This window comes from Bacillus rossius, chromosome 12 (assembly GCF_032445375.1).
Source record: "Bacillus rossius redtenbacheri isolate Brsri chromosome 12, Brsri_v3, whole genome shotgun sequence".
In the NCBI taxonomy this organism is placed as follows: domain Eukaryota; kingdom Metazoa; phylum Arthropoda; class Insecta; order Phasmatodea; family Bacillidae; genus Bacillus; species Bacillus rossius.
Window position 1 is genome coordinate 13,461,858 of NC_086339.1, and position 23,258 is coordinate 13,485,115.

Consider the following 23,258-nt stretch of genomic DNA (forward strand, 5'->3'; position numbering starts at 1 on the left):
TAACCTATTTTTAAAAATTATCGTGCAGTTTATTGCTTATTATATATATATATATATATATAGCGAGAGAGAGAGAGAGAGAGAGACACTGCATTGTCTCGCTTGTAATTTGTCTGCGTGTACACCAAGTAATGCACAGATTCATCAAGTTTTTGCTACTTCAGTGACTTTTTTCATAGGTCGAATTCCTAAGTGTTCAGGCTGGTGCCAAAGCGTTCAAGTTCATTTATTTTTGCTCACGATGAATCTTATGCAATCTACCCTATAAGTCGTCTTTCAATTTTTCATTTCCAAAATTAATTTTGTACCTGAGAATTTTTCTTTTGTATTATAAAACGAGTAAAAGAGTATTTCTAAACATACGTTAAACATTACTCTTAAGATTTTAATTTCCAATCATGTCTATAAAATAAAATTAAAAAAGTTACCTAATCTAGATAGATTTACGAAGTTAAGGAAATAACATTTATTTATTTTTTTTTTTTTCAGATTTGTGACTTGAATCCATACAACATATTATTCCAATTTCAGAGAAAAAATTGAAATAAAGTGTTTACCTAGCATTAAATAAATTGTCATATCAGCAATTTCATCAAAATATGATTTAAGCAATAACTATCTAATTACTTATGGGAAAGTTTAAAATTTGTTACTTGTAAAGTATGCGGTTAAATTCGTCTAAATTAAACTATTTAATGTTTAGTTGTAAATTAGTATGTGACGGGATGAGGTCTCGTCTATTCTCAATGCCCCGAAGCATAATAGATATTCGATATTCACGAATATATATATATATATATATATATATATATATATATATATGGGCAGTCTAAGCTTTGTCGTGTATAATACCCCGCCGCGGTGTTTTTCGAACAAATCAGTAAACCGTCGTGTTTGGAGACTCGCGATTAAATAAAGTCGCCGCGCTGTCTGTGACTGAGACACGCATTTCTCCGGCAGAAACCTGTTTGGTTGGTGACTCTGGTTTATGGCGACGTTATTATTTAACAGTCGGCTGAGAACCGATGCACGGAGATCCTGCTGCTTGCTACTCACTGGTTGGTGGGCTTCCAACAACTCTATTTAGGCCGGTTCACACTATGCGGTTGAATCGGAGCGCTCGCCAGTTCCAACTCTAGGTCAGTTGTTTAGATGTTCCGTTTTTTTTATAAATTTACTGAGTGCATTCTTGAGAGATCTACAATTGGCATGCGAAAGAAAGTAAAAAAAAAAAAAAAAACGCCACGGGAGATTTAGCTGTAGCGATTGAGTGAAACCGGCCTTATATCGCAGATCATTATTGGGGTCACGTAAAATGATACATGGAAAAATGCGAAATGGAAAAAGACTAAATACATCGTATTTTGTTGTAATAACGACATTCTCATAATATTTTACGACAAAATGAAGTGAAATATTCTGCCTAAAGGTGTATTCGGATTGACGGTTTTGTTGGGGGGGGGGGGGGGGGTAATTTCTGAAAGAAAAAAAAATACAACAGAAATAAAATACAAACAACATATTCCTACACAATTATTAGCATGCTGGTTGTTGGTATTTCATTTCAACACTTAAAAAAAAATCAGGAAGTAGAAACACGGGGTCATCTGTTACAAGTCATAGCTAATTAGAGCCTGTTGAATTTATCTTAAGATTACAACTGTTCGGAGACATGTCGTTTTGAACCTTTCTCCCTGCTATAATATTTTTTCAAATAATGTTCTACGCGCTTTATGCTTTCAATAGGAAGTGCGTTTTTTTTTTTCCTTCTTATGGTTGCGCTCACGCTAAAGGCTTTTTTTTCTTCTTCTTTCTTTTCAAGACAAGCTATATTAGACGAACATCCGCCGTACGATCTGGAATAAGCTTGAGCGTTGGAGCATATCGCTGATGCGGCCAGCCTTCTACAAGAGTCGGTGTGGGGACGCACCACAACGCCGAACGTACAATAACGCCGAAAACCATAAAGCCGAATGCCAAATTGACTACAACGCCGACAGCTAGAAAACTGCTGTGTACCACAACGCCGAATTACCAAAATGTTATTACAGGACTGCCACAAAGGTAAGGTTAGGTTAGGTTTTGCACACAAATTCATTCAGTTGTTTTTCATTTTGCTCCTGTGCCCCCCTCCCCCCCCCCCCCCCCCCCCCCCGCTGAAACATTTTTCGGCGTTACTGTATTTCGGCGTTGTGGTACACAGCAGTTTTCTAGCTGTCGGCGTTGCGGTCAATTTGGCATTCGGCGTTATGGTTTTCGGCTTTATTGTACGTTCGGCGTTGTGGTATTTCGGTGTTGGAGGTGTTCTGGTGGGTGGAGTCTCGGGGGGTCGGGGCACAGTCTGTCCCTGCCGCTGCCCAGGGACTGAGGTGTCGAGCAGCGGGTCACCAGCGCGGGCAGGAAGGCCTCGTTGCTTTCTTTTCATGGTGCTTCATCTACATGCTTCACTGCACGACAATTGCAAATCATTTGTTGGCGTTGATTTTTTTTGTGCTATGTGTATTCCACACGTTATTTTGTATTGTGAAAAAAAACCTGAAAGATTTGCTGTTGGAATTCAGTTTTTATTCTAATAATGAATTTATGGAAGCAAAACTATGCTAAAAAATGTATTATTATTATTATTATATGATGTACATTATTTGTTTTTTATTATTATTTTTGTTTATGTGTATATGATTGTACTTAAATGTGTATTCATAATGTTTAATATTCTTGACGAGTCCTATACTACATGTACAATATAATTGTATATTTTTGTAGTCGACTTGGACAATAAAACTACTATACTACTATACTATCAGGGAAATGATTACACGTAAAATGTTGTTTGCCTGACTGACCGCGTCATGTTCGCCCACCAGAAGTGGATTAATTTCCTGTCTTCCCACAGCTGGGGAAAAAAAAAACTGGACTCACAATCTTCCGTCAGTCACGCGACCTCAAGCAAAATCAGTAGGCCCGAAAAATTCCATCCGTCCGTCAAAAAAGCTTCCCAGGCTCAAACTTTCGACGGACTCACGGATGGAATTCTTACCTCCAAAATTTTGGTAAAGGTTTCGCCGGCAACCTGCACTATCTTAAAATGTTGTGGCGTTGTTTCATTTTCATTTTTGTTGTAAATATTTGACCGAGATAAAGAAGTCTAATTAATTACGTATGGTTCATATTGAAACTTTTAGTAATAGATAGATAGAGAGAAAGAGAGAAAGAAATAGTCATTATTATCTGCATATAGGTACAAGAGAAATGTTCAGCACTTGTTAAGCCTTCTGGTCGTGTGGCAGCATCTAAATGGGAAAGTGTTTGAAGGACATGCGTATCATTGTGAATCTCGCTTGGCTCGATTAACACGACTTCACTTCCACGGTCGTATCTTCTAAATAGTCCTCGATAGCGCGGAGTGGGCAGGTATCAACACCACACAAAACCGTCCAGTTGGTAGAAGGGAAGGCACAGAGGCACTCCCGCTTGTGACTGTCTCGGAAGGGCGTAGCCCCGCGACTACGTCGCTGACGGGGTGATGGGGGGTGGGGGGGTCACTGGAGCAGTGTCTCGGGCGAGGAGGGGCGCGGAGTGGCCCACATCGCCTGTCGCGGAAAAAGGCCGTGGCGAAATAATCGCGACCCTTGGCCGCTATAAAAGCCGCCGGCTCGGTCCAGGTGCGGTACAGTCGACTGGAAGTTCTTTCACCGACCAGCCATGGCGTTCAAGGTGAGCTGTCACTGCCGCGGCCTCTTGGGGCTCTCGCCTGCAGTCACGAGCCCTCCTGGACTCCTGGACGTGGCCAGAGGGTACTTGTGCCCCGGGCGCCGCCTAACCTGACTTCAACACCGCGGTGTTAGAACACGGAGGCCAGATAAACTTAATTATTTGTCTTTAAAGATGCATACATATATATATCGTCAAATATTTAAAATTCAGTATTTTTCGCGTACTTACCACCAACTTGAGACTTGTTGAAAATTAAATAATTGAAAATAAATACATATTTATTCACCATCTAAGTTTAATAAAGACATATTTGGAATAGTTTAGAGGGATTAATTTATGTGGTTGCAAATATGAGGTGTCGAGAAAGGTTTTTGGTTTGGTTGGTTTTTGAAAAGAAAAAAAAAGGGGGGGTGTCAGAATTAGTTCTTGCCCCGGGTGGAAACTAGTCTAGTTACGTCTTTGCCCCGGAGGCAAGGTCTGGCGCTCGGATACCAACTCAGTCCGCTTTGAATCCAACCTCATTCGCCCATTCGTCCGTGATAAGAGACTTGTGACGAAGGGCATTTTAGAAAGGGGCCAGAGAGGTGTAGTAAATAGTTTTTATAATTAATAAATAGTTTTTATAATCACTAGCTTTCAAATCAGGACATTTATAGGTCGCGCGTGTCACGATGAAGACCTAACAAAAACAGCAATGGTGGTGGAAGTCATGAAACTATAACTTTCAGCAGTCATTTTATAACTTGCATTTTGAAATTTTGACGCCTCACTTCAGGTTATAGTCACACATTAAATGTAAATAGTTATAGGCTGTCCACATAATTAATCACGCGGAAATTAACTCTATAAAGGTTTTAGTTTTCCTACTAATAGGACTATATTAATTTGTTTCATGTTTAATTTTACTTTTTATATAAATATATACTTTATATATAAGTGCCAATTAATATATTAAAATTGCTAAAAAAAATTAAATCATAAAATCAATCGTGACAAAATTTATTCTTTGCTTTTGGATGTAAGTGTTTATTTCTTTTTAGTAGTATGTGAAAAAAAAATTATTTAACTTAACCGCTATTAATCTGTTATTAAAAGTTGGATTGTGTCTACTAATATATTTTCTGATATCTTGGCTAACAAAGTACATTTTATTATTGTAAATTAAATATTTACGTAAATATTCGTTATAAACTTAACAAACTCTTGCGGTTCTAACATGTATCGTAGATTTAGTTGTCTTTGGAACGTATATTGATTAACAACTGTGATCATATAGGCCTACTAGGCCCATAGACCACTTACGAAACGAATAGTTTCTCGTTGTAATACAAGTTTGTCTTCGGCGGGAATAGAAACAAAGAGTCCCTGTCACAAGCCACCACTCGTTTGAGTGGTTGACTCGTCAAGTGAATCTATAACGATGTATTCGTCTTCCAGTTTGTCGTCCTCGCCGCCTTCGTGGCCGCCGCCAACGCCGGCTACCTGGGAGCCCCCGCCGTGGTGGCCCCCGGCGCGGCTGTGGGCTACGCCGCCCCCGCCTACGCGCACGCCCCCCTGGGCTACGCCGCCCCCGCCTACGCGCACGCCCCCCTGGCCTACGCCGCCCCCGCCGTGGCTAAGGTCGCCGCCGTCGACACCGACTTCGACCCTCATCCCCAGTACAACTACGCCTACGACATCCAGGACGCTCTGACCGGCGACTCCAAGAACCAGCAGGAGAGCCGCGACGGAGACGTCGTCCAGGGCAGCTACAGCCTCACCGAGCCTGACGGCACCCGCCGCACCGTCGAGTACACCGCCGACCCCGTCAACGGCTTCAACGCCGTCGTGCACAAGACGCCCGCCGTCGCCGCCGTCGCCAAGGTCGCCGCTCCTCTGGCCTACCACGCGCCCGCCGCCTACGCCGCCCCCCTGGCGTACCACGCCCCCGCTGCCTACGCCGCCCCCGCCCTGGCGTACGGCGCCCCCCACGCCAAGATCATCGGTTAAGTTGTGATGCTTCCTCCCGTACTCATCCTTCATGTTCATGTTGCCTCGTCTGCTCAGTTCCTCATCGGTAATAAATTATAAACATTAGTTGTGTGTTCTGATCTGGTTATTTGTGTGTACCCTAATACCCATCCCTCTGACGTGTAATTTTAAAACGAATGCGCTATACGTTCCGTACTTGTGATAAGAATTCTTATACATGCCTTAATGTTCACTGTACATTGTCAGTTACGTCTCTCTCTGCTAGGAATTTTTGTTTAACGTTACTTCCTCAGAGATTTCAAATGATTAGTTGCAGTTTAATTTTAGAATAATGAATACAAGAATACAACGAAAACAGCCACTGTTGTGATGTCTTAATTCACTCAAATATTGGCTATTTGATATTTTAATACACACCTTGATTTGCCTGGACTTTTGGAAAAGAATAGAAGTTTTGAGCAGATAGCTGAAAGTTGTATCCAGCATGGCATGATTAAAACATTTCAACCTTTAAAATGCTTATTTCGCAATTTATTTTTTCATGGAATTTGTTATGGTCTTGGTTTTCGTAGAGGGAATATAGAACAATGATCAGCAGATCTCTTGAGTAAGAACTAAACACATGAAGATGTAGAAAAAGGCAGATCGCTTCAAAACTTGCCGTATAGAGCAGCAAGTATACACAGAGTCCACTTCTTCGTATCTGTCAGCCTCGGTTCTATAGGTGAGCAAGTGATTAAAGAACTATATGATTTTATTGCTTTAGGGGTTGAGCCACATCGCAGTGGGACAATGTACAAACATAATGTTTCCCCGATCATCACCCCTGAAGATGCCTGCTGCAGTGCATAACGAAACGCCGGTACACGCCATCACTGCGACGCAACTCATCTTCGAAACAAACGATATTTCTGATAGCCTGCAAACTTCTTCATATAATTATTTTACTATACTGTTACGAATAATGAGGGGGAAACTGGGCTCGTAAGGTATAGCCCAATTAAGTTTTATTACAGTTTTAGTAATTACTAATATTTACATTACTAATAAATGGTTGTACTTAAAAGTGTCTGATCACCGATCACTTGCAATTAAAAATGTTTATTCGCCGGTCACTCAATGTGTCAAGTTCCACAGTTCGCACTCCTCACTGGAGCTAGGCTCGGCAGTGATTCGCCCTTTACTTCGCGCCTGTCCACACACACACACACACAGCCTTGCTACTCGTCGCGCCGCTCTCGATGGGGGTCTCTTACCCTCTGTGCCGATGTCGCACTTCCCTTCGCTCGCGGAACTCTCCGAACTCTCGGAACTCTCGCGAAGGCCGGCGTCGTCGCTTATACACCTGTGACGTCCTTCTCGAATGGACGAGAGCGGTTGTGACGTGATGCATCATCCCGGGCCGACCCGACGCCCGAAACATCCAGAACAGCGATGCTTATTCACGCCACTCCTCGCGGCGGCCTCTGTAAGCCTGAAATTCCCAGGCCGCTAAAGGTGACAATATCTGGGGTTAAAATGCTGTGGGTGGAGCGGAAGGGGGTGGGTATCGACGACCCTTGTAATCCGGCCAGGCACGCACGGCATGCCTTATATATTTCAGTGGCCGTTCGGGGCCGCCAGCCAGCTCCGTACCTGGCGTCCGTCGCGGTCCGTGTTCATAACAATACAATAAACTTCCTTAGTGGCCATTAAAATCCTTGTTTTAGAAACGCATACATTGCTAAACATTTTTAGGACCTTTAAATAGCCTTCACGAATATTTAAAAAAAATTTTGAGCTATAGTAAATAAATAGCCGCTCTCAAACCTTTTTTTTACCACAAAAGATTATTTGGGCGGGTGAATTTCTTTCAAAATACACAGCATACAAAGTGCAGAACATGTTTAAAATTAAGTAAATATCGATTACGATTTACTTAGTTACGAATAGTCATAACTGTGGTAGTTATTATAATGCAATATAACAGTAATTACATGTTCAAACAAAATATGTTTATTCGTTCTCATGGGAGGGGATTATTATATTGTTTTATTTATCTATTTTGACATGACAACGTCTAATAAATCGATGAACGCCGGCTGCACGCACGAAAAAGTGTCCCATAACGCACATTGTCCCACTAGGATGTGTCCTGTTACGCTCATTGTACGCTTGCGCCGCATCTATCTCTCTTCCACTCGATTAGAACAACCATCGATTTGACTTTTCAATCATGTTTTCGTCGTTTGAATTATTAATATTATGTAATTTAATGATCTTCCACCGATTTTCAGCACAATCGGTATGGTTATTTAAAAGTAATGTTGAATTTTCAAATACGTTTTTAACGAACAATGGTGTTTTACAGTTACACATAATAATTCAAATTACACCCGGGATCTTTTGCACAATGCTTTAAAAAATATTGTAACACATTATAAATAAGATTGGCGTATTTGGGATGCGTATTTGTTATAAAATCGTATTATAAAAACGAAATCATATTATTCCCCTACGGTGCGGTTATCTACGGTGACGGACGCGAACCGAACGAAACGCGCAATATATCCGCTTCCGCGTCAACCAGGCACTCGTTAATACATATTTTCCTTTGTTTGTCACGAGGGGCGTTATTATTAATGAATTATAAATAAAATTTCGTGCCCGGGGCCACAATTGCATATCATTTTGAGCACTGGAAGACTTAAAAACGTAAAATATTCTCGACGAATTTTAATCTCGGCCCCAGCGCACCACGAGCGTCTGGGTTGGAGATTAAAGCCGAAATTCTTTCTTAAACTTACTAATACTTATTTTATTAACTGAAAGGGCATTTTTATTAAATTCTACGTTTAATTTCACTACGAACAAACTTCGTCGTTAAATGTGTAATTGCGAAAAAGCTTAAAACATTCTTGACGATCTTGAAGTTAATAGCAAACATGTATAAAAGTAATAGTTAAAATAATCTCTTCGTTAAAGTAATAAACATATTTGAATTAATGAGTGCAAATAAAAGTAAATTTATCAATTAAATTGTAGATTTCATTTCACTCCTTCTTTGTATCCATACAAAATAGTGAAAATTCAATAAAAATTATTCAATTTTATTCATAAAAGTATGAAATCATTTCATCAATGTTTTGTTATGACGTCACGTTAAACTATCGTTCGTATACCGACTTTACAGACAACCAATTTTTTATATTGTTTTATTTATCTATTTATCTGCCGTTACATAGAGAGAGAGAAAATCGAATAATTTACAAACAGGTTGTATTCTGTAGGTGTTAGTCGGTGTGATAAAGAAACTGATAACAATTTTCACTATTTTCACTATAATTACATCAGTCCCTGAACATTGACACTATTCTTCCGTTATAGCCCGTGCCAGATATATCTGTTTTCTAAATTGAATTCGACGCTAAAAAGCAACCGATTTGACTCAATTGAAGGCATCCATAGGCATATGATATACAAACAAGATGATTTCCGGGTACGCTTCCAAAAGTGTAAACACCGCTGTACCCAGTGTGTTCAGTCTAGTAAGGGGTTACTTTGAAAGAGATCCATTGCAATAGCCTTTGTAAATAACAAGCCGAGTTTTTAAAACTTATCAGTTAAACCTCATAAGTAGAGACCTGCAAAATTCGCGGATTCATTGACCTCTAGGATAGACTCCACAGTCCTTTAAATACTCGCGGAAATGACACCTGTTCATTGGCTACTGACGCGTGAGAAGTCTCAACTAGGCTGTCCGTAATTCGGCACTTTCTTGGTTTAGTGTTTCCCATTGGTTCACAGTTCCCCGGATAAAATGTGGGCCAATCGCAGAAGCGGTACGAAGGTATAGTTGTTTTGATGCTAGCCTATCGCGAAATGAATCCGCGAATTTTGCATGTCTCTACTCATAAGTGCACAAAGCTATGTCATACGCCTTATCGAGATATTTGTAATTCTGAAACTGTACAAGAGCCACGGCTTCGTGTTTGTGAAATCAAGATTGCGGGACGTGATCCCTTAACCATATATGTTAAAGACTTATATGTAGAGACCGGAAAAATTCGCGAAATCATTTCGCGATAGGCTAAAATACAAATAGTTATACCTCAGTGCTGCCTCAGCCATTGGCTCACAACTCACCTGGATGACTCTGGGCCAATTAGAAACACCCGGCCAAAGCTGTATCGAATCACAGGCTGCTACGTTGGGACTTCTCAAAACACAGCAGCTAATGAGTGGGTGACATTTGACCGAGTGTACGTAGAACTATGGAGTTCATCCTGCATGTCATTGACCCGCGAATTTTTCCGGTCCCTATATATGTGACAGATCCAAGTTTTTTCTTGTGAAAACCTGGCGTAGAGCTGTTGGGTATTTGTGTTGGTGAGGCGGGATAAGTGCGTCGCTCGCTGGTGCTTCTGGCGCTGTGTCGCCTCTTCGTGCATGGGGACTATAAGGACTGAATGGTAACCATAACAATATATGGTGGAGAAATAAACTTAAAGGTGTAACGCAAGTCCCTTGAGTGTTTTCAAGAATCTTTACCGGGAGTTTCATGCCAAATTATTATTTTTTAAAACACACGTTTTAACCAGTTTCACTCTTCTGAAAGTACAGTTTAAAAACGAAATACGAAAACAGATTTACTTATCCTCCGTCAGCGTATTCTCGAATGCTTTTCGTAAACAGGCAGTACTCGGATATCTTCAGCAGTTTTCAAAAAGCGTGTTTTTTTTTTCTTCCGTGGGTGCGCCCGGGTAGGCGGCTACGAACCATCGATATCGCGGCGAGGAGAGGCCCGAGAACCTACAACAACAACGACGACGACGACGACGACGACGACGATGGATCGGGGAGGCGGGCCGCCCCATTAGCGGCTTTCTCCGCGGCCGAGAGCTGTTGTCTGCTCGGCCGCCTCGCGAGCACGCTTACAAAAAAAAAATTGTCCACGCGCGGCTCCGAACCAAATAACGACGTCGACACGTGACCCGAGCTCCGGAGAAAGGCGCGCGCCTGCCCCCCGCCCCGTGCGTGGACTGCGTCGCGGTTGAGCTCGTGGAGCCGGTGTCACACGATGCTCTTCTGCCGCCGCGGCTAAACTTCCGCGGAGATTCTTCTTTATGCTTGGTTACGATCACGGAGACGTGCAAAGACAATGGGAAATTTTGGGGGACGCACCACAACGTCGAACGTACAATAACGCCGAAAACCATAACGCCGAATGCCAAATTGACTACAACGCCGACAGCTAGAAAACTGCTGTGTACCACAACGCCGAAATACATTAACGTCGAAAAATGTTATTGCAGGACTGCCACAAAGGTTAGGTTAGGTAAGGTTAGCACACAAATTCATTCAGTTGTTTTTTCATTTTGCTCCTGTGCCCCCCCCCCCCCCCCCCCCCCCCCCCCCCGCAGCAACATTTTTCGGCGTTACTGTATTTCGGCGTTGTGGTACACAGCAGTTTTCTAGCTGTCGGCGTTGCGGTCAATTTGGCATTCGGCGTTATGGTATTCGGCGTTATTGTACGTTCGGCGTTGTGGTATTTCGGGGTTGTGGTAACGACCCGAAATTTTGCTAGGATTATATTAATGAAAAACATCTAAGCTAACTTACCTTTCGTTTACAACAGCAATAAAAAAAATAGAAGATACGTCTGACTCCATTTCATTGAATCTTGGTTTATTGTTTGCGGAGTTACGGCTTCATTTGAAATTTAATCGCAGAAGACTTCCGTCTTTTTGCCTACTTTTTAAAAAGTATAATTTACGGCTGCGTATTTTTGTACAAAGATTACTACAAACCAGTTGATATTCACGCTGATGGTATACGACTGCAGTAAAGATGTTTAAAGTAGGCCACTATCCGCAGTCCGACTTATTTTTAGTAGCTAATAATATGTATATTAGATATACACACGTTGTAGTTTCTGTGTTGCCTTGATATCCCGTTTCGTGTTTGACCATATTTATGTTGTTAAAGTTCAAGAAACTTTCGCAACAAGAACGCTACAAGGAGCCTTGAATCATAAATTGTGTTTAAAAATATCAAGGACGTGGCCTTTTTTCCCCCTAAAGTTCGGTTTGCATCACAGGCGCAACCTGTTAGAGCTGGCGAGGTTTTCTGTACATATCGCGTCACCTTGCTGTTTAACGGTGACTGATTTCTTTTTTTTACCAAGGTTGTGTGTGCAGTTATTAATTAAATTAAGGTGCGTATAGAATAATTTATAGTGTGTTAGCTTCCATCCTGGGGTTCCATGGTAAAATGAGAAAAGAAAGGTAGTGGGAAAGTCATCATTAGCAGAGCGGTCAGTAATATATATTTTAGTGTCATTAGTACTAATAAAGACAAAACAATAAATATTTAATTTAAATATACGTAATTTACTTTCTCTTAAGCAAGTACGTGGAAAGCAAAAAACATACACTCAGTGGTCTGTGCAGGGCGTACTGCATAATATAGAAACTGTTGTGTAAGTAAGACTATTGTTTGTAGGTGATATCTGGCGGCCGGCTAGGTGGTGATATCAGCCAACAGCCAACAAGGGCGCATGCGCAGCTTGTTACAATTCAAACCCAGTTTTGAAACAAAGTGGACTTAGGTCCGAGTGCCCAATCCGCATGGAATAATTTTTCCTACCCAAACCAAGTTTTATTTTGGACCATTCTACAATATTAGAACGAATAATTCACCTCTAATAATCGAATTTTTCTTCGTGATTTTAAGAAAATGGATCTTCGTGTAACCTACGCCGTATTTTGACTTTTTAATTATTTTTTTCGTAATAAACAAGGTATACACTCTCGTGAACCGGAAAAAAAATGTTTTTACGCAATTAAAAAATGCAACGGTATCGTCATAATTCAAAATGGCGGTTATGAAATCCTAATGGTCGAGGTCATATCTCAGCGGCTTAGTACGGCTTGCCGATAAGGAATTTAAGCCGCTTTTAGGAGTTTTCAAGCCTCTGGCATTTTTCTTGAGGACTAAAACGGGAAATTTTTCCTCGCAACGGTAATTTTTCACTCAAAAATAGGGGGGGGGGGGGGGGGAAATTATGATTTTTTTTTTTTAATTTTTGGCAGAATTTTTTCCCCAAAAAATTGGAAATTTTGGCAAAATGTAGAGGGTTTATTTTTTTATTGCAAATTCAGATTTGGTTGGTTATTGACTCCACCTTACAATTCACCCTTGAAGCCTATGACAGTAGCCCCTTTTATATACTTATATTCACATTAACAATTTTTTAGTTATTTAACTTGTTTAACCTCTTTAATCGGTCATGTGCTCTTTGCCATTTTAAAATATCGTTGAGACGGAAACCGGTGTTTTTTCAGTTTTCGCTAGACAGGATTTTGATTGGCCGATAGCATCCAACATATTTAAAACACTTACTATATGCTAAATATTTGTTGTAAATTCAAGTCGTCCGACTTGTCAGACAAATTTGGCTGCACTAGTGACGTCATTACCCTCCAACTAGTTTGACACGACGTATTGGAAGGTGTTGCAGGCGAGCATTGGACAGTGTGAGAGGGCGTTTGGGAACACCCGCGGCTGCAAAGGACTCGCGAGCTGGGGTGGCGCAGGCGCAGTTAGCGTGATGCAACTGCGCGGCTGGCTGGCGGCCAGCGAGTCCGCGAGCTGCGGGAGAGAGAGAGAGCTAGCTGTCTCTGCCCTGCCCTGCCCTGCCCTGCAGTCGTCGTAATCAGGGAGCTCCCTGATGATGGCGACTGCAATGTCGACCGAAATGTCGGCGAATTATTCGCCAAGGACACGGCTACAAGCCAGAAGCCAAGCTACTTCAGACAATGGCCGTGAAAAGCCTGCGAACATTATTAGGAATTCGTAATTATGTGTTGTTTTTTTTTTAATACGTAGAAGGAAAATACAAAATGTGGCAAGCCCAGCGCAGCCTGAACCATAACCGCCAAGCGGGAAGTGTTTGAGCGAGGGAGTCCCGCCTCAGCAGGGCGGGTACATGCGACCGGCTGACGTCACGTTGATCTCTCGTTCGCCCCGCCCCACTCATGCCTTGTGTAGTTGGGTGGTGGGGGGGGGGGGGGGGTTTCGAGCGAGAGGGAGAAGGGCCGTGGTCACCGGCGCCTGACGGCCCCCTCCCCCCCTCCGTTTCCTCATCTTCGTGTAGTCCATTGAAATGTTACATTTTTTAGGCCTTACCTTGCGTTTTTTAGAGGACGCAATTTTATTTTTTTGCTGTGTAGGGGGGGGGGGGGGTCCGTGTAAAGATAAAACCAAGTTTGTGGGGTCGCCACCCTTGTCCCACGGCCGCCATCTTGAAAATAGGGGTTGAAATGGGTTTTACGATATATCTCTTAAACTATTTATTTGATAAAAAAAATTTGTTAACATATTTTGTTGAAAATTTAATTCTCTACAACTTTGGTCCAGTAACGTTTTGTCGTAGAACTATAAATAAAAACGTTATAAGCGAAAATCTTCAGAAATTCGAGAAAAAAAATTATATTTTTCGATATAACTTTTTTTTATCATTTACGAAAAAATGATATCTGACCATTTTTGTAGATCGTTTTTTGAGGAACAACTTTTATTCGCATCATTTTTTCATTAAGTCAATAGATAAGGTTTTACAGCGCTCCGAAGTGAGTACTATTTTTCAGTACTCTTAACTATACTTACCTATATTATACGTGTGTACTAATAATATGTCATCAATTATTGTTTTTTTTTGTTATTATAAATTTTTTAATTACAAATTTTGCAATATTATTAATCATTAATTATTGACTCTTTTTCACTCCATAACAGGATTTAACAATTATTGATTTTTAAAATAATTATAAATCTGATGGCCGTTACCGAGAATACTGTTCAGGTAGAAAATACCCACGTGACCATGAGGGAACAAAAGAACAACTGCCTGCTATTGTTATTATTATATATAACTACAAAATACGTCAAATATGTACAAGAACACTTCGGGCTCTCTGCAAGTATTGTGTTTGACGGTTACTCAGACGACCCTGATGTCGCAGGAACAAAGTCTTGGGAACGTTTGCGCCGCACGAAAAAACACCAGTCGACAGAAGTAAAATTTGACAAGAACACCATACCGACATTATCACAAGAGAAATTTCTTGGTAATGAGAAGAACAAATCTAACTTTATTATACTTCTTAAAACTGTATTCTCGGAAATGGGTTTCACTGTTGACCAAGCAGAATCAGACGCAGACGCTCTTATCGTTCGCACTGCTCTTGCGCATCTCCATTATTTAATACCGTTATTATTGTAGCTGAAGATATTGACATACTGATATTGCTCACAGCACTTGGCAGAGAACAAGCAAATGTATTTTTTTTAAAACCATCAAAAGGACGAACAGCAGAACAATTATATTGTGCGTCAGGTTTTATGTACGGAAATGTCATTGCGGATAACTTGCTGTTTCTTCATGCTTTTTCCGGATGTGACACAACTTCAGCTCCTTACAATATCGGTAAAATTAAATTTGTGAAAAACCTGGAAAAACATTTAGAGTTTGCAAGTGGAACGGCTTTGTTTCTCAACAAGAGAGTTGACCCTGCTTTGCTCACTGTAATTGGTGAACGTTTTTTTATCTCTTTATACGGTGGTAATAAAGATGATAATTCTCTTGACAGGCTAAGATACAAACAATTCGCCAAGGCAGTGACAAAAAGTTCATTTAACTTATCTTCACTTCCTCCAACACAAGACACAGCTCGCTTTCATACTTTCCGAGTCTACCATCAGGTCCAGTCGTGGCTTGGTAATTATAATGATCCTGAAGACTGGGGCTGGAAAAAATGTGGAAAATTATTGATGCCAGTGCAGAACTCTAAACCTCCAGCACCCCCTGAGCTTCTAAAAATGATCTTTTGCAAATGCAAAGCAAACTGTGGAGCGATGTGTGGATGTCGAAAAGCAGGGCTGAAATGTTCTGCAGTGTGCTTCCATTGTTCTGGAGAGACTTGCAGCAACTTAATGGAACTCTCAGAATTAATAAATGAAAATGACTTTGATGATGAACCGCCGACATTAACACCCCTTCCTTCTCCAGTTCTCCCACTGGTATTTAATTCAGAAAGCCGATCAGATGCTGAGCCGCAGCCTGGTCCATCGAAACGACTGAGGACGGAGTAGTTCTAATTTAGAAAATCACCGTGGATTATGCCTATTGGGGATACCACGTAAAAAAAAAAACGCGCCTCTAGACAGACTCTACCTCGTGGGTGGTGGGGAAAAGAGTCAATAATTAATTATTAATAATATTGCAAAATAGGTAATTAAAAAAGTTATAATAACAAAATAAATAAAAAAAACAATAACTGATGACATATTATTAGTACACGCGTATAATATAGGTATAGTTAAGAGTACTGAAAAATAGTACTCACTTCGGAGCGCTGTAAAACCTTAGCTATTGACTTAATGAAAAAATGATGCGAATAAAAGTTGTTCCTCAAAAAACGATCTACAAAAATGGTCAGATATAATTTTTTCGTAAAATGATAAAAAAAAGTATTATCGAAAAATATAAATTTTTTTCTCGAATTTCTGAAGATTTTCGCTTATAACTTTTTTCGATTTTCTCACTGTGATTCTATACTATGTTGTCTTAAATACTAGTCTTAACTAGTCTTAAATAAAAGTAACCAAGCAAGTTTTTTTTTTAATAAATCCAACGCAATCAAGCGCAGATTCACGTATTTACATAATACGCATTTTGAAAAATCTCACGTTTGATTATGGTGAGGGTGTCGAGCCAAATCTCACGACATCTCTCGGAAAGGGGGTTTGGGAGGGGGGCGGGTCGAAAAATCGCCAAAATCGCCAAAATCGCCAAAATCGCCTTACGTAATTAATGGACGCCCCACTGAGGCACAGGCCGTGCGCTTGTGACCTTGCGCACTTCACTCGCGCAGCTAAACATCTGGAGACACAATGATTAGCTGAAATTAGTCATTTTTTAAACACTTAATGTCACACTAACGGAATTTTACGTTATTATTATAACTTTGTTTCGTAGTTAGGATAGGTATGTATGTATGTTGAATTTTTAATTGAATTTGTTGATACCTGAAATACATTAAGTGAAAATGATTTTACGAAATTTAAATTACTTACATGTTCGATGAGATACAACGTGTACATACATGACGACGTTTTCTCAACTCGAAGTACGCGAGAATCACACATATTCGTGTACTAGCTTGCATACTTGCTTATTTAACTCCCGGTTCGGACAGCCCACGTGATGTCACTTTCAAGGACAAGTACGTACAACTGCCGGCCAGTTCTGTCGTCTTGTTCGCGACGAGTAAAATGGAGTTGGCAGTGCCAATAGGTGGTTTTGATTGGAACTCTGAGCTCTGAGACTTTGGCGAGAATTTTCTGCTTGGTGAGTCGGTGAACTACTTCACTGAGAGCCCGTGTTTGCGGCAGTGAAATTCACTGAGAAACCAGTGTAAACCACAGGTAAACAACTAATTTTTAGTCACTGAACCATACTGTACAAATAGACAACGTAAAAACTGTTACTTCGGCACCGATAAATATTTTGACATTATAGTATAAGTATGTAACCAAAAAAAAATATTTTTTGTAGAAAATTTTTTATATCGCTAGTTTGGTACGAAGCTTATTGTCAAAATATTGTGTGGTAGCCAAAAAAAAACCTTTGTCAGTGCCGAGGAGGGTGTAAAAGGGGGGGGGGGGGGGAGAAAGAGAGAGTGTTTATAGGTGATTTGTTGAGAATTGTAATGTAACTGTTCAAACCCTAGCCAGCGTGAAAGTGTAAAGAATAAGTGAAAAATGAAAATCCACATGACCGTGGGGCAGGGTCCATCTACATGGATGGAATAGGGCTGACACTGCCCTACCCCAGCCAACCTGGATAATGCTGAGATGGGAAATGGAGCAGCGGTGGGGGAAACTAGAACAACGTCCGCCACGTTTCCCACTGGCCGGGATTCGATCTCCGGTCTACTTGCTGGAAGGCGAGTGTTATAACCACTCAACCACCGCGCCTCAAATGATAAGCATAGAAATATAAAATTCTTAATTGTAAATGTAATAAGATGGTTCGTATTGGCCAGCGGCGGGCGACTGCAGCGCCCGCTATATATAAGTGAAAGGCGGCGCCGGCCGTGTTATTGAACCCGTGGGCCGGGTCGCGCGGTGTTGCGGTGTTGCCACATCCCCGCCGCGGCACCGGGCGGCCTTGCCAGGTATTTGGGGCGGGCGTGGTCCACCAGTCCACCAGTCCACCACCTGCCCCGCGGAGCGCGCCCTGCGCCCCTTCTACGACTTTCCCACCTCTCCCCCTCCATGACCCCTGCTCTCTTCCCCTCTCTCGCTCCCCCCTCCCTTCTCACGCTAGGAAGTTGGTGGCGCGGCTGCGCGCAGTGCACAAGAGCGAGGAAGATAAGAGAGCGGCAACTTTTGCTATAACCCTCTTATTTTCTTTGGAAATACGAACATGAAAGTCGTTAACTTTTCCAAAGTAAATGTTGGCAACTGTGATTTTTTTTTGTGGTCGTTCTTTGCTGGGAATATTAACCTTATATTAGTTTGTTTAAGATTATATATATATATATATATATATATATATATATATATATACATACACATACATACAGTACGGAACAACCAAAACCACTATGTTTAAATGCGTTATCTTTTGTTACAAATATTGAAAATCGCATAGATTCAAAGTTTGAGCGCATAACCTCAGTTTCTATTGCAAAAAATTACACACGAGCAAATCACGCAAATTTTTCCTACGCTTTAAAAAAAACTTTGTTTATTTTAGAGGCTTTATTAACTTCAAAAGATCGCTAATTCACTGTAATTTATTACCATGGTATTAAACAGAATGTAAATATTTTTTTTTGCTTCATTATTTTAAGTTTTAACTTTTCATTTTGCATTAAACACATGGTATATCAGTTCGTAATATCTCGCGAACTTCGTGCATGTGGGTCAGGCGGCGATCCATGGTGAGATTGTGCTAAGCGTCGGGTAGCGACGTTCTTCTAAAGGTGTATTTCAGTAGTGATGACATCTTTGCGGGCGCGCGAACGTTGGTTTTCCAGCAAATCTGCAGAAATGTCGCACCCCTGGACACCGTTTGATTCTTCTGCTTCCCTTTTTCTTTTCTTTACCTACCTTCTCTTTCACACCACCCATTTCTCGCCCCGGGGAAAGCAATAGGTCACGCCAGATCACTCGCCTACTTTCCCCCCCCCCCCCCTCCGTGTGATCTTTCTAGCCTGCTATCGCTCGATGTTTGCTGGTTATTTTAGCACAATATCTCGGACCTACGCCATCGCTAGAATACCCTGGCATCACGTAATGTCACGTTCTTGGACGACACCGATGTTTCGTTGAAGGACTTTAGTCAGGAAAAATAACAGCGCAGACGAACACAGGCATCTGTTTGGTTTATTCCTGGGGGGTTTTCTGCGTCATCCATTGTTGTATCATACATGTCACGTTATATTTACTCCCCCATTACAAGAATCATTGAGATAACGTATCAACGTGGCATGCTGTCGGCTTAGAGCGTTTCGATACCGACATAAATTTGCACGCGAATTCGTCTTGTAGATTGTTATTACTGTGCCATGTAGTAGTTGACAGCAGTGACTTAACATCCTACTACGTTTCAATTGTTATCCATATAGTTCACCTTGTTGGTAGATCCACACAATGTCAAAAACTGAAAATGGCATGCTAACCCTGCAAAAATAAAATAAAATACGGATTATTTTTAACGGACATTACGTCACTCGATGGTCTAACCAGCAGTAAAGTGTTTAATTTTAATTTTTTTTAATAATGACGCCGATATACTGTGACACTGCAAATATATAAAATATATATATAAATAATTGCATTTCACAGCACAAACCCTTCATTTACCACACAAAAGACAGTATTAGACAGCGACCTTATCAGAATTACAAATTATAAATTCGATTCGCAATGTGCATAAAAAGATACTGATTTACCGTGGTGTACCCTGAAAGGCTCAATATTTTCCAAAAAAAAAAAAAATTAAGCAAAAATTACACCATTAAATACATATCAGACGCGCCATCGAAACCTCCCCAAAAGGGAAAAACAACAAATACCTCGTCCAATAAGCAACGACAGAAAACCTTAAGAGAATCAACAATTCTACAAAAAATATATATTATATAATTACGACAAAAAATTCCTTAGTATGTCTTGATAGAAATAGTAGTGCACCGAGCATGATGCGTATTGAAACTCGGCTATGTTTGTTTACCCTGGTCTGTACAAGGTAAGTGGTGCGAAATATAACCGTCTCCACATCAATGGCTAGCATTCTAGGTGGTCCTTCACACGATGCAAGTTCACCACAAGCAGAGACACGTGCAGGAATGCTTGTACTAGGAAGACGCCCGAGCGAAATTGGGCTCTAGTAGTCTCTCACTCATTTAGTTCACCGGGGTAAATGTTACTGATCTTCATAAGTTCTGTAAATATAGCACATAATTAAAATATCAGTTATGTTGAAATATCTGGTTTTGAATACTCATAGGTACAACTAGAAAGTAGTTGTAAATTTAATTTCGTAGGTATATTTACAAGCATTTAGTCTGTTTCGGTCGTACACTTACAGTTCCATGCCTTTTTTTTTTTTTAAATTTTAATTTTTGGTGGTAATTCATTAGCTTAATTTAACTTAACGTTACGTATACGAATAGCTAGGCCTTGATTAGCGCCTGTTGATATTTTGTTATTTACTCTGTTTACCCACGGTTTTTCCAGAGATCAATCGCTCCCGTTGAATTCGCCGTTGCAGCACAGACAAGAACATGAGCCAACGACGAGACGAAAAAAAAAAAAAAAAATTAAATTCAGTCTTCTTCCGTTGTTGCAAGAAACATGGAAAGATTCAGATTGTGAATTTTCGTCGTGCGAGAGGGTAAACTCGAGATGCGACGGAACGCTCTGGTGCCTGGGGCAGAGTGAGTCGACAAGAGCTCGAAGTGGCGGCCTGCGCCCGACTTGTTGCGTCACCGGTGGAAGGGTTGGAGGGGTTGGAGGGGAGGGCGGGTTGTCAAGGAGGGGGGACGGCGCGTGTGCCAACACGGTTGCGAAACGCAGCCAGGTATCTGCCCGCGCTGGACCGGGCGGGGAAGCCATCACTTATCGGGAACGGACACCAGCGCCTGCCGGCTGAAAGGCGACCGCGGCGACGTAACAAACGGCCCGTAGCGAGTACACCGTCAAGCATCTTCCACCTGTAACCTGAAGTCAGTAGGTATTTTTACGAATTCACGTTTTTTGACGTGATAACGTCTTATAAATCGATGAAAGCCGGATGCACGCACGAAAAAGCATGACTCATTGTCACGTTCCGCCTGAGCCGAGCGTGCTAGAACCGGCCAACCACCGTGCGAGAAAATCTTCTATAATATCAAACAGGTTAAGGCGGGCTTTTTAACCAATTGTTCGTGATTATATTTGAACAAATTATTTAAATTAAATTTGCAATAACTGTAATTAATATTTAAAAATTAAAAAAGTATGAAATTTTTCATCAATGTTTTCTTATGACGTTATCCCGTAAAATTATTGTCCGTAAACCGACTTTACAGACAAACACCCCCCCCCCCCCCCCCCCCCCCCACCCCTCACAATTTTTATGTCCAACGTCTTAGCTCTCGGAACACGACTTTCGGTAGGAGACGGAGGTCAAGGAACGGAAGTTTGTAACAAACCACGGTGCTGCCATCTGTGGTGGTGGATGGCGCGAACCAAAGTTCACAAAGCCAAAGGGAAACTTTGTGGTATTGGCTGTTTGATTAATTTTAACAAGATGTGCAGTATTTTAATAAAAAAAATACTTATCAAAAATCAGTTCTTAAGCCTGGGTTTAGCATTATTTAAGTCTTTTTATTTCGCTTTTATCAGAGCCGTTTTGTTATATGATTCAGTATTCGACTTAGCTGCTCCGGCAGCGAATTCTAGCGGCGAGTGCGGATACTACATTGATTCGCCTCAAGAAATGTCGTTGGAAACACATGTTCATATATTTATCACGCTCGGCATTATTAAAAAAAAAAAATTATACTTTAAATTTGTGTCCGAGTTTCGTATTCTAAGTGTATTCGCAACATGATGACACATTACTTCGCTCGATACCGAGGTCAGATGTTACACATCTATGGCGAGTACTGAAATTATTTTTATTTTTAATTGTAACTTTTTATGCAGCTGGTAGGGTAAGTTCAAGCGACGACTCATCAAAGCTAAACGCAAAAGTTCTTCACTTCTGAGTGGGGAATCGAATTTGGATAAGGGAAAAAGGGGCAGTATTTAATTAAGTAGAACGTCACACAGCTGTAAGACTTTAAAGGTTTTTAATTTTCATGTTTTTTTTTTTTTTTTTTTTAGAATTTTGATTTTATTTAAAATCTCTATCGTTCAATATTATGTTTAATCTTTCTTTCAAGTGGCTGATTTTAGTTTGGATTTTCACTCCCAACGCGAGTGGGGGCTACGCGCCAATTTTTGTATGTTTAAGTGAAGTGATTTTTATTTAATATGAGTATTTATAAGCTCACAATAATATTACATATGTGTATATATAACCTGCCGTACTCACTATTCTACAAGATCAGCAATTCTCGTATGAAAACCAATAGCAATGTTGAAGTTTCACTGCAAATCGTCATAGCGATGATAAACATTTTAGAATTCTCAGAAAGTATTGTAAAGTTTATAGGTGAATCATGAATACTGGCCAGACAATAGACATATCGCCCCCACCCCCCTCCACGGTTATATTTTGTGTGTTTAATCCTTACGTAAGTTACTGAACGCGTGAAATAAAACATAATAATCGTAGCTTATCATGTCATGTCACAATGCAAAGTTAGAACTGAAATTGGCCTCGTTAGTACTGTTAGTTTTCTTTTACCGCTGGAGAAAACATAAATAATGTATTTTATCACGCCAAACATATATATGTATATATGTGTGTATATATAAACATATATATGCATATATGTGTATATATAAACATATATATGGATATATATGTGTATATATATATATATATCCTTTTCGGTGACCAACAGATAAAACACTACACTATAATTAAATGACACGGAACTACTGTTTTCAGCTAGATGCCAAACTGAATTGGTGTTCCCTGGTTTATAAACACGTTGTTTAAAACTTAACGGCAAAGATTTTTTTTTCAAACGTTTTTTTAAAAATGTAGAGGGTAACACAAGCGCTTCGTAGACGAATTTCTGGCTGTTGCTCGGTTCTGCAGCTCAGTCCCAGCCGCGCTAGGGTATTAGAGATTTCACGCCGTTTTGCGTCTCGTGTTCTCTACGTCCCATTACCGCATCACCGTTATAATTCGATAAGCACGTGAATTATGCGTGGACTTTATTTAATGCCCGATCCGCGCTTCTGCGGCTGTGAGCAAATTTTCCGCGTCTTTCCGCGTTTGATTCCGTGAAACAGAAACAGGTTTGCAGAAACAAAGCAAATGAATTTTATGACGGTTGAAGTGGTCACAGAAAATAATC

The 23,258-nt window shown here is 40.7% G+C and overlaps 2 protein-coding genes across 4 annotated transcripts in view; both read left to right on the top strand.

The window, feature by feature from the left end:
• Positions 1-23,258, top strand: part of LOC134537554 (neurobeachin-like protein 1) — a 611,081-nt gene that overhangs the window by 376,872 nt on the left and 210,951 nt on the right. The gene's annotated exons all lie outside the window — the stretch shown is intronic.
• On the top strand, positions 3,675-5,790 carry LOC134537561 (larval cuticle protein A3A-like). The gene is made up of 2 exons (XM_063378126.1): positions 3,675-3,714; positions 5,152-5,790. Exons 1-2 carry the CDS (start codon positions 3,703-3,705, stop codon positions 5,701-5,703), a joined length of 564 nt encoding a protein of 187 aa, XP_063234196.1. The 5' UTR covers positions 3,675-3,702; the 3' UTR covers positions 5,704-5,790.